This window comes from Vigna umbellata, chromosome 11 (genome assembly GCF_029865625.1).
Source record: "Vigna umbellata cultivar VRB3 chromosome 11, Vumbellata_1.0, whole genome shotgun sequence".
In the NCBI taxonomy this organism is placed as follows: Eukaryota; Viridiplantae; Streptophyta; class Magnoliopsida; order Fabales; family Fabaceae; genus Vigna; species Vigna umbellata.
This window is the reverse complement of record NC_142175.1, coordinates 24,695,628-24,707,990: the sequence shown is the minus strand read 5'-3', so window position 1 is coordinate 24,707,990 and position 12,363 is coordinate 24,695,628. Positions and strand designations below refer to the sequence as shown.

Sequence of the window (12,363 nt, the reverse complement as noted above, 5' to 3'; positions counted from 1 at the left end):
TACCCATTTCAAATAGGGTAACGGTATAAAGGTCCTTATTGGTTGGACTTTCATTTTGAGGGATGAGGTGGATGATGATGTTGTGCACCTTCACGTGTGTCGAAGAAACGATCGAGCGTGTCACAGTCGGGAGAATTTAAAGTTGGATTTGTTTTTTGTTTACTCCATCTTTTTCACTAACTTGTTCATACACGTGTCGTTTGAAGACTTTCAAGTTGGGGTATTGCAGGAGTTCAACGCTGCTCCCACTCAGCTTCATCCGAACGCTTGGGCAACATGCAAGCGTTTGATATTTTGTGCAAGGATTTGAGCCTCACTCCTACCCCAACTTTATTCCTTTATCATTATCGTGCTCATTTTATTGCTCAAAAAGGATGAGTTTCTTAAATAAGCGAGACTGGTCGAAACCTCTTCTAGCTTTTCGCTACTTTTATGGCTTTAAGGGATGGTTCTTCAAGATTTCCATTTTGCTCAAGGGCCGCAAACTATTCTTTGATGGGAACGATCAACCGAAATTCCCTCTATACTATACCTAAAATCCTACTCGGTTGGATTCTTAGAAATCGTCGATGATGAACCTCGAAAAATGTTTTGCTCTTGAGATTTTATACCAGCTCCCCCAAAGCTTTTGACCAAAAGATGTTTTTAAATGCTTATGACCAAAGAAGTTCTTAAATGCTCATGACCAAAGAGGTTCTTAAATGCTTTTGATCCTTTAACCACGACCAATATGATAAATAGATTTTCATTATTTGGTTTATTTATAGTTAGTTTTTAACTTAGCTATATTTTCTTTTGTGTTATAGCTATAATGGTCTGCACTAATCCCCTAAACCTTAATTTCTTCAAGAAATTGTTGGATAAGCACCTAATTGATGTCAGTTATTCCAAGGTCGCTCCAAACACGCAAGAAGGCCCCTCAACTAGAGTATTAGAGGAAAGAACGTCCTTCGATCCTATTGATGGGACAACGACCTCCCCTTTGCTTATCCTTAATATTCCTCCTCTCACGATTGCTTTCGTCACTCCCACTAATTGAGAAAGAAGCTCATAGAAGAAAAGGAAATAGGAAACATGGTGAATGGTCTACCTCTACCCGCTATCACAAACATGACCGTTAGGGTGGGGAGACATTGACCCCTCTTGCTGGTGGCATTTCTAGCATTAATTTGCGGATGAGGAATAAAGTCTCTTATCATCTTATCTCTAGATAGAAGGAGTTGATAAAGGGCTTGTTCAAAGCTGATGCGGTAGAATTCAGCTTGCATGTGACCGCTCTATGTCTAAGCGTTGGAGGTGGTCCAATTGGAAAAACACTTGGCAAACTCCTGAAATAGATCTTGCCACCGCACTCAAGGCTAATGGTCCTGACGACCCAACTAGAGGATATTAAGGTCGTTTATGCCTAGTATGCGCAGAAGGAACATGATTCGGTAGCCAAGGTTGCTACCTTGGTTGAAAGAGAGAGAGAAATTGTTGATCGAGACACGTCAATTACAATAGTAGGTTGACGACCTCTTTTTTGGCGCAATAAGTCGATCATAAGGCCTTGGAGGAGTGGAGAAGAAATATAAGTCCATGGCTAAGGAGTTTGACAAGACTGACAATAGGTCATGGCTCAACACAAAACCAACTTCCAAAAGGCTTTGGATCAGACGACCTACTTATACAACATCCCCTTAAACAAAGGAAAGTTTGATGTTCAAATGGCCTTTCAAAAGGGAAAACTCATGCATGTTAGGGACATTTTCAAACCTTTCTATGAAGGCTTAAAGGGACTAATCTTTCTTCCGCCTAACATTGACCAAAGTGATCGATGCTAAATGGTGTGGTTGACTTGTGGCGAACTAAGCTCTAAATTTGGAGTGGATAGTCGCAATGCAGTTTAAGAATGATGATAGAGAAAACCAAGCAAGGATTTCCTCCTCTAGAGAGATGGGGAAAACTCTACACCATATGACGTCCCTCATCTTGTACAACGACATTTGGTTCATGAAGATTTATATATGCTCGTTTGAATCAGTGGATTTGTCATACTGATAAGTGTGAGAACTACTTGTTTTCATACTTATTAACTAGCTCAAAGTTGTAATTATTCATGTATTATGTGTTTTCCTCATAGTAAATATGTAATAGTTAGTAGGAAAGTGGTGTAGTTCTTTGTACAAGAATCTTATACATCATTGGAGTGTTGCCATCAGTTTCTCGCTAAGCCAGTCACCATGCGCTCAGATACAAGGAATATTATACGTTGAACACACCACTACCATTCGCACAACGAATGGGGTCAGTTAAGAGATCAACAGTTGAGTTTTCGCTCATCGCATGCATAGTTGTGCGCTAAGCGAATTATTTAGTTATGGATTGGTTTTTAATTCGAGAAAGACAAAAAACACTTCAATTCTTGACGAATAAAACTACGAAAAAACATTTCAGGAACTCTAGAAAGGCTGCTTCGAGGTGTCTGAATACCATTCTTCACGGAATTGCTTCAAATTGACAAGTATCCACCCGTTCGATTCAGACTCTAAAGAAGAACAAATAAGAAACTACAGTAAGAGGAACAACCTTGTAAACGAAGTGAAATGATAAAGTGTGAATATTATGAACGAAGTGAAAGAATGAAGTGTGAAAGAGTAGTTCTTGACTCTAGTATCCAAAAGGGCAACCAATGTCGAAAATTTAACCAACAAAGTTATGGGGGCTTTTATTTTCTATATCCCAAATTGCTTCTTGCACCCTTAAAGTTTTCCTTTTTAAAATGATTATTTTAATTTTTTTTAAAAAAAGTCACTTTTTGGATTAAAACAAAACTGAATTAAGATTTTTGGAATAGAATTTCTAATATAAAATTGTCAAAACAAATTTTTGAAATACATCAAATACGTTGTGAAATAGATTTTCTAAAATATTTTTTGCAGAATGAAGGTAATATTTTTTAAAATAAGTTTTCTGGAACACTGCACCTAAAACATGTTTCGAAAAAATCTGTACAGAACATATGGTTTTCAAAATGACTTTTTTTTCACATTTTCTCTTTTCTTAACAACATTTCCTCCGCAATTATAGAAGTGGCTTTGGAATGCATTTATTATTAATAAGTAAATATGAAGGAATATAATAAATTAAATTAATTATTTAAAAAATACAATTTGTTTTCGCAAATGAATTTGGTTATAATAAATAAAAATAGTAAAAATTGATATATTATTATCACAATAATTAATGATGAAAAATTATATCATTAATACTATTATATTATCAGTTATAATATTATTAGTAATATTATATCAATTATAACATTAATAATAAATCATTTATGAATTATAATACGTAAATATATTATTTATGCTCATTAAATTTTAAAACAAGTGTTCAACGAATTTTAAAATTTAGAAAAAATAAATACTGAAATTCAAAATTTAAAAATAGTAAATACGGACTTTTAAATTTATATATTTCTAAACTGAGTGTTTCTGCCTACACCTCACCAACCTCACCCTGTATCTTCTAATTTTTTTATTATTCCAATTGTATTCCTGTTAGAACCACATAATCATAGAGAATATTTTGACTGTTGTTTGTATGTGGTATTTGTATGTGCTGGGATGCATTTCTGGGATGGATGGATTTTTGGGTTGGATGGGATGAAGGTCCAAACCTTAACTGTAGTGATTGAGAGGACCCGATGCTGGGTTGGATGCATTTATTGGTTGGGTGGGACGAAGGTCTATATTGGATGCATTTCTGGGTTGAATGCGACGAAGGTCGAGTCGAGACGTAGTGGTTGATAGCACGCTGGTGAAAGAGCAGTTGCAAAGGTTACTGCACTTGGAAATTGGGTTGAGCGTCCACCGTAACCGCAGTTGGAAGTACGGTTCACATCTCGTCAGAATTGGAAGCGCGATTCATACGACACCGCTGTAGGAATTGCAGTAGCCGCACTTGGAAGTGCAGCTCATTGGGCCGTAACTAGAAATGCGATGAATGAATATTTTATTCTCTTTCTTTTTGTTTTGATTTACTATTTTATGAATTTGATTTGTTTTTATTTTTTTATTAGTTTAAAAATTAAAATTTACGCATAATAAATATTTTTTAAATAAATAAATAATTTCAAAAACATTACATATTAACAAACAAATATAAATTTCAAATTAATTATATTAAAACAATATTAAATAAATATCAAATATAATAAAAATTAAAAATTAAAAATTAAAAAATGTTAACAATTTCAATATAAAAAGTTTAAAAAAACCACAAAAATACAAAAAATTAAATTTAAATTAATAAATGAATAAAAACAAAAAATATACAACAAATAACTAAATAATAATTCATATTAAAAAATAAAATATTAATAAATAATTATAGATTCAAAAACTTTAAAAAATAAAATAAAATTTCAAAATTCAGAAAAAATAATTATATTAAAAATAAAATTTAAATAGATATGAAATACAAAAATAAAATACAAATTACAAAATATTAACCACAAAATTAATATTTAAATAAACTAATAAAAAAAATATAAAAAGCAAATAAAATTAAAAAACAATTAAATATAATAAATGTAGAATGAAAAAGCTTTCACCGCACTTCTAAATTCAAAAACAAATAAAATTAAAAAACAATTAAATGTAGTAAATGTAGAATGAAAAAGCTTCACCGCACTTTCAAGTGCGAGAACCGCATTTCGAACTGTGCGCATGATTTACTGCATCTCCAACTGCGCTTAGACCATTTGCCGCCGCACTTCCAAGTGTGGACAACTATGCAACCCTCATCAAATAAAAGCAGTCAACATATTTTATTGTTTTGATAGGGTGACAGGGGCACAATTGAAATAATACAAAAATTAGAAGGTATAGGACGAGACTGGTGAGCTAAATTTGATTTCAAAATTCAATAAACTACTAAACTTGATTTCAAAATTCAATACATAAAAAAAATAAAAATAAGAAAAATAACTACAGTAGAAGAAAACTCAAAGACTCGAGGTGAATAGTTCAGAAAATATGAAAGACACAGTGAATGAATTTTGGTAAACAATAATTACTAATTACATATTTTCTTTCTATTTTATATAAATTTTTATTGAAGGGTAAAACTGAAAACTTGGAGGTGCAGGGAAATACCTAAAACCAAAGCAATAAGCCCAACAGCCTAAAAACACTAAAACCATTGGGCCAATAAAGCCTAAACCCATGACGACCCGACCCATCTGAAAAAATCATATCAGCAAACCCTTATTCTACCGAACTTTCCTCCTCCACTTTCCTTGAAGGTAGCGAGCTTCACAACAATGGTGCGTATCATGTCCCAATATTTTGAAGATTCTAAATTTCGATTATCCATGTTTCGTTTCAGCTATGTTCTCATGTTATACATTTATAGTTTGTGAGCTTAGTGGAAAGGCGAAGTTTTGAGCTTTGTTACCCATTATAGTTTTTCTGTTGAGTTTGTACGTTTGGTAGCTTAGCTTGAAATGAATCAGTTTTTGCTTTCTTATGTTTTTTTCTTACATTATCTGTATCAACATATTTTGGGTGCATGTTAAAGGCGTTTGTTAAGGCTCAGAAATCAAGGGCCTACTTCAAGAGATATCAAGTGAAGTTCAAGAGAAGAAGAGGTATTTTGTTTGTTTCTTTTGATTCATTGTATTCAATGTATGTCTTGTTCGTTGCAATCTTCATTTGTAACTATGCTTTTATTTACTGCAGAGGGAAAAACCGATTACCGAGCCAGGATTCGGTTGATTAACCAGGATAAGAACAAGTACAACACACCAAAGTATCGCTTTGTGGTTCGATTTGTATCCTACTGTTATGAAGAATTTGTTATATGTGCTTGAATTGTTGTTTTTTGTCATGTGAATAACTGGATTTCTTCACTCAGTTGATGTTTTTCTGTGAGCATAAACCTTAACCTGATATTAGACTAACAAGGACATCATTGCCCAAATAACATCTGCTACCATTGCTGGCGATAATGTTCTTGCTGCAGCATATGCACATGAGCTGCCACGATATGGTCTCGAAGTGGGCCTTACAAACTATGCCGCAGGTACTTTGTGAGGAAATCTAACTCCCAACCATTTTGTGACCCACGGTTTGTGTCTATCTTTTTACTCTTTTTCTCTGTCATCAGCTTATTGCACTGGACTCTTGTTGGCCCGTCGAGTGCTTAAGAAGCTTGAAATGGATGAGGAATATGAAGGAAATGTTGAGGTATGTACGAAGTTGCTAGCTCTGTGTTTTTTATTTTTTATTGTTTTATTTGTGACATCTTTCTAAGTTATTTGGGTGTTCCCTTTTCAGGCCACTGGAGAGGATTATTCAGTGGAACCAGCTGACACCAGGAGGCCATTCCGTGCTCTCCTTGATGTTGGTCTCATTAAGACCACAACAGGCAATCGTGTCTTTGGTGCCCTTAAGGTAATCTATTTCAATACAGTGCTGTTTAGTGTGATTTTTGTTTATTAATAGCCAAATTGAATAATTGTGTTTACAGGGAGCTCTGGATGGGGGCTTGGATATCCCTCATAGTGATAAAAGGTTTGCTGGCTTTGATAAGGATAAGAAGGAGCTTGATGCTGAGGTTCATCGCAAATATGTCTTTGGTGGACATGTTGCTGCTTATATGAAGGTACGGACAGAGGTTTTATTTAGTACAATTGTGTTGAAAAGTTTAGTACTATATTGTGACTATTTAAGAAAATGTGTTCCGACACTATTTTATGTATTATGTAGACATTGAATGAGGATGAGCCAGAGAAATACCAGTCACACTTTAGTGATTATATCAAGCGGGGAATAGAGCCTGATGGTCTGGAAGATCTGTATAAGAAGGTTCATGCTGCCATCAGAGCTGACCCTACTTTCAAGACATCCGAGAAACAGGCACCAAAGGAGCATAAGAGGTAAGTGGCTGATATTTTTTGAATTCATATAGATTCTAGAATTAGGGAAATGCATATATCTATTTTGTCATTTTGAATTCTGGCAATTTTAAGTGGAGCTGTTGTTGGATTGGCTGTATATTTAACTAATCCTGTGCTTTTTATCTAGTTTCTGCTTTTTATCTAGCTTTTGTTCATCTTATTTTTGCTACTAGTTCCGTATGGCATTGAATAATTGATTTGGAAGTAAGCAATTTCATGGATATATAGGTGTGATCTAATATTTAAATTTATTAAATCTAATGTCAATGCTATTTTTTTTGTAATATTATAATATATAGTATGGTTTAGTTTATTTTATGAGACATGTTCTCTTTATGTTAGAAAACTATGTATACATACGTATATATTCATATATAGTAAGATGTCTTTTTATGTTAAAAAGATGAATCATTAGGTCATGAAATGTTGGGATTGTGAAATAAGAATCACATGTTTCCTTTTTAAGTTACATAAAATTTTAATCAGTCCTATAATTATTTATTTATGGTTGTATCAAGTAGATTTAATTTAATTCACTCTTAGTTTTATATAAAAATGATCATACCCAAGTATACTACTCATGGATGTGATTAATTTATTCAATAACTTCATAAAAAAATGCTTCCATGGTAATAATTATTAAATTAAATTATGATTAGCTGTGTATTATAATAACTTCATAAAAATTACACAATAATAATAATTTGTTTGTATTTCACCTATGTACTCTATATTTCAAGTTGTGGCATGGTTGACATGTTGGTTCCGATTTTTGGTAATTTAGATTTTAGTATGGAGGGTGTTTCTGAAAATATTTGCATATTTATGCAGGTACAATCTTAAGAAACTCACTTATGAGGAGAGAAAGGCTAAATTGGTTGCACGGTTGCAGGCTCTCAACTCTGCTGCTGGTGATGATGATGATGAGGATGATGAGTGAAAGTTCATCATTCATGCTGTAATATGAGCTGCTGTCTTAGCTTGTATTTAGTCATTATGAGCAGTTATTTTGTAGATCACAAATTTTGGATACTTTTGGAGTTGAGTTAGCCTTTCATTTTGTGTCGGGATTGATTAATGTGTTATATTTTATTCTCATGCTTTACAGATATGTTGGTTACAATATAATCAGATTGTTTACGTGGTATTCTAAATTTTTATTATTAGAGGTTGAACTTATCAGTTTGGGTTCAGAAAATGACAGAAAACTTATTTAAGATTTTAAATTTAAATTTGATATCTTGAGAATCAAATTATGATCCAAACTTACATGATTAGATTTGGTTTTTTAATTCGAACTGATCATTGGAAAGGTTGATATGGACACGAGTAACTTCTATGTCTTTTCTCAGTCAATGTTAATTTAAATTAAATAATTCAAAATAAAAGGTTTAAAATTATAAATAAAATATTAATAGTATAATTGCAGTTAAACCTTCTCCCAAAATTATGTAAGCACACGGTAGTATGTGGAATAACTAACGTAAAAATGCAAGCTTTTTGGGTTTGAAAATATAATATTAGACTTTAGTATTAGTAGTGAGTACAGCACCAAGAATAGTATAAAAGGTTAGTTATATATTATATCAAAATAAAGAGAATAAACTGGCTTGTGATCAATTTGAGTTAGGCCAAGTTGGATTTAGTTTTATGGGAGTCGCTGCATTGATTATTTTCCTTTTGCATTAGTTTAGTTTATCTTAACATCTTCAAGTTTACTTTCGCATTTTATAGTTTCAGAGTCATTGCATCTTTCACTCCATTTTATGTTTTATCATTGTATTTTAGTTAAAGCCAGTTTTAGTTTTGCATTTCCATTGCATTTTAATTTCAATAACCATTCATAATTTCTTTCCTTTTCTGCTATCACTGCTGTTCAGTTTACATGCATTGCATTTTTTATTTCTTTTGCTAATCGTTGTTCATTTTCATTTTACAGTTGCTGGTTTTATTGCTGAGCTTTGATTCTTTTCTTTTAACATTTACTATTTTTAATTGTGTTTTAGATTTAGCTTTAGTTGTCTAGTTCTACCACCAGTTTGCACCAGTTCATATATACATTCCATTTGATACATTGTTTTCATCTGCAGCTTTTCTTTATTGTTTTTAAATTTTGATCTCAAATTTAGCACTGGTTTTAGTTCTGTTTTTCACTTCTGGTTTACTTCCTTTGCACATTGAGGACAATGTGTAATTCAAGTGTAGGGGGAGGGTTCAAATTTTTGCTTTTCTGCCTATTTTCTCAGAGTTTGCAGTTTTAAATTTATGTGTTCAACCTTTGTTTTTGCTGCATAGATTAAGGATTTGTCTGCTTTGAGAGTTTTTCATTTTATTTACTGTTTTTAGGAATGTAGAACATGAGTAAGTAGCAAGTCTGTTATTGCTTTTAATTCTAATGTGGCTATTCAGTTTGTTGTTTTCATATTAGTAGCAGTTTACTTTCAAAAGGGCTACAAAAGTTTACATGAAGCAAAGCGTTCAAGAGGGGAATAAAATCAAACAGGCAGAGGTGAAGATTAAGCTCCATAACTAAGAATGTTGAGAAATAGTAATTCAAAAGTGTGAAAGTATAACATGGTTAATAAAAAGCTCCAAATTTCAAATAGATAATTTAGTTACAACAATGTGTATTAGCTTCTTGATGGATTTTAGCTGGCTACTTGTTGTAAAAGCTGACAATAAAATAATATAGATCACGAACAAAGGATTTCCTGAGGCGTGTGGATCATTGTCATTAAGGACTTATCCGCAATGTATTACGCAAGCCCCCCAAGATACAACATGAACTTCTCAGAAATTTCTGAGGATCTCAGACTAGGAAGGATATCTGAAAAGAGAATAAAATAAACCCACAATATTTTTGGAAAAGAGAGGAAAAAGAGAAAGAATAAAATTAATAGAAGAGAGAATTAGAGAAGAGTTTCTGATCCTCCTTTCTGAATGAAAGAAAGGCTCTATTTATAGAGCTGGGAGAGAGCCAACGTGCCCACTAAACCAGGAAAATATCCCATAAAAAAAAATTGAGTAAAACAATTTTAACAAATAAAGGGAACGTTGCAAGCAAAAGTGCCTTGGCTTGAGGAAGAAGCAATTTTGAATGATAACGTTACTGCCCAACGGTTTTGACCACGTGCAAAACAAATTCAAAATTACTTTCTCTGAAAAGCTTTTGTAATTTAACTTTTAGATTTACAACAATCTCCCACAAATTACAAATGTCGGAAAAGACAAGAAAAGAAAATTATACTGGGTTTCATAAGATGTAATGCATCAGAACTGGTATAGCAAGCTATATGAACCAGTCCTAAATCAAGAAACTTAACACACAGTGTAATTGGTATAGCAAGCTATATGAACCAAAGACACTTGAGTGTGTTAGAGGTTTATCAATCACACTACACCCCCACAATCCTTGTTGTTATCGTTGTGATGCACTTTCTAGGCCATGCGTGTGCCCGATATTCATGAGTGCTCTATAGATCATGCCAGGATCTCATGCAAGTGGCCCCACTAGACACTCATATAGGTGATTTCATCAAGTGTATGCTGCAAATCATACATCACCCGTAAGGGATATGAAGATCATTAAAAACTTTGTTTGATTACAAAGTTTAACCTCTCAATAATGTAGTCTCTAGCACTTTCACACACATCATAGGAATGGACATATTTGATTTAAAATCAAATTAGTGTTATCAGAACTAACAAGTGACTTGTTTTTACCCATATGAACGTTATTAATGGGATCTCCAATCACAAAGGTTGAGTTACCATCACTTGTTTGTTTGCCAATGGCTTAAGTCTCATTCCCCTCGATGTTTCTAAGATCATATTTCTTCCCAAGGGTTTTGTCAGAGGATCTGCTAGATTCCGTTGTGATTTCACATAATCAATGGAAATAGTTTCACTCTTTAGCAGCTGCTTCACAAAATTGTGTCTCAATTGAATATGTCTATTCTTTCCATTGTAATTTTTGTTTTTAGCTATAGCTATTGTCGATTGGCAATCACAGTGTATTGATACCGATGGAGTTGGTTTCATTCCTAGTGGAATGTTTGCTAAGAAGTTTTTCTATCACTTAGCCTCACCATCAGCCATCTCAAGAGCAACAAACTCAAATTCATTATTGATCTTGCAATAATTATTTTCCTGACTGATCTCCATATAATCGCACCACTCCCAATTGTGAATACATAACCACTAATGGATTTTGTCTTGTCTGAATCAGAGATCCAGTTAGCATCACTATACCCTTCTAGTACAGCAGGAAATCCATTGTATTTAATGACATAATTCATTGAACCTCTTAAGTATCTTATAAGCCTAGAAAGTGCATCCCAATGTTCTTGATTTGGACATTGAGTGTACCTACTTAGTCTACCTACTGCATAAGCAATATCAGGTCTAGAAAAGCTCATCAAGTGTAGTAAGCTCCCAATTATCTGGGCATACTGAGGCTGAGATAATGATTCTCCTCTATTTTTCATTAATTTAGAGTTAGCATCATAAGGGGTACTCACTGGTTTTAAGTCATAAAACCCAAACTTCTTAAGAAGTTTCTCAATGTATTGTTCTTGAGATAGTAATATACTATCTCCCTTCCTTATGATTCTAATACCTAAAATCACATTGACTTCACCCATGTCTTTCATTTCAAATTTTGATCGTAGAAACAATTTAGTTCTAGCGACAATCTCATTGCATGTACCAAAGATTAACATGCCATTCACATACAAGCATATAATGACACAATCACTGTCTTCAGATTTAGAGTACACACATTTATCAACATCGTTAGGTGAAAAGCCAAAGTTATTTCTTCAAGTAATTACGTAAAATTACCTACACCCCACAATTTTAAAATATTTAAAATTGGTAAACAGAGAAAATACCTGGTTGTGCTTCTCTCATTTGTAGGTAAAGTATACGAAAAATTACTCAAGTACCTAGCCTCATCTTCTTATTTCTTTTTCTTTCTCTGGAATCTTTCCTCAAACATTACAAAGGCACGACACAGTAAAATTAGGATTCATCATCCTAACTCCAACGAACTCCAATTTGTCGCCTTGTCTCCCTCTTCTTCATCCTCATCCGCGGTCCCTACAAATGTGATAAAAAACCACCATTGTTGTGAGCACCTTGCTTGCTTTCGAAAGTTCTTCTAGAGAAAACCTTGACTTTTGACACGTCCGGAAATGGTTTCGCAAATACCGTTTGAGTTCTGAAAACAGGGATTTGATCCTCTGGGATTGAGTTGTTGATGTCAGCCATAAGTCCTTAAGATTATTGTAAAAGCTGACAATAAAATAATGAAGATCACGAACAAAGGATTTCCTGAGGCGTGTGGATCACTGTCCTTAAGGACTTATCCGCGATATATTGCGCAAGTCCCTCAGGATACAACAGGAACTTCTCAG

General features: G+C 33.4%; 1 protein-coding gene across 1 annotated transcript; it reads left to right on the top strand.

The window, feature by feature from the left end:
* Positions 1-5,221: 5,221 nt before the first annotated feature.
* Positions 5,222-8,093, top strand: LOC124826334 (large ribosomal subunit protein uL18-like). Its single transcript, XM_047299142.2, has 9 exons — positions 5,222-5,311; positions 5,566-5,635; positions 5,727-5,818; positions 5,943-6,069; positions 6,154-6,233; positions 6,324-6,440; positions 6,517-6,651; positions 6,756-6,925; positions 7,778-8,093. The coding sequence occupies exons 1-9, from the start codon at positions 5,309-5,311 to the stop codon at positions 7,884-7,886; spliced, it is 903 nt and encodes a 300-aa protein (XP_047155098.2). The 5' UTR covers positions 5,222-5,308; the 3' UTR covers positions 7,887-8,093.
* Positions 8,094-12,363: the final 4,270 nt, after the last annotated feature.

Bases quoted from the DNA above. Each gene is read 5' to 3' on its own strand.
- LOC124826334 (XM_047299142.2), top strand. The intron at 6,441-6,516 runs GTAATCTATTTC...TTGTGTTTACAG, and splicing joins GTGTCTTTGGTGCCCTTAAG to GGAGCTCTGGATGGGGGCTT. The intron at 6,926-7,777 runs GTAAGTGGCTGA...ATATTTATGCAG, and splicing joins GCACCAAAGGAGCATAAGAG to GTACAATCTTAAGAAACTCA.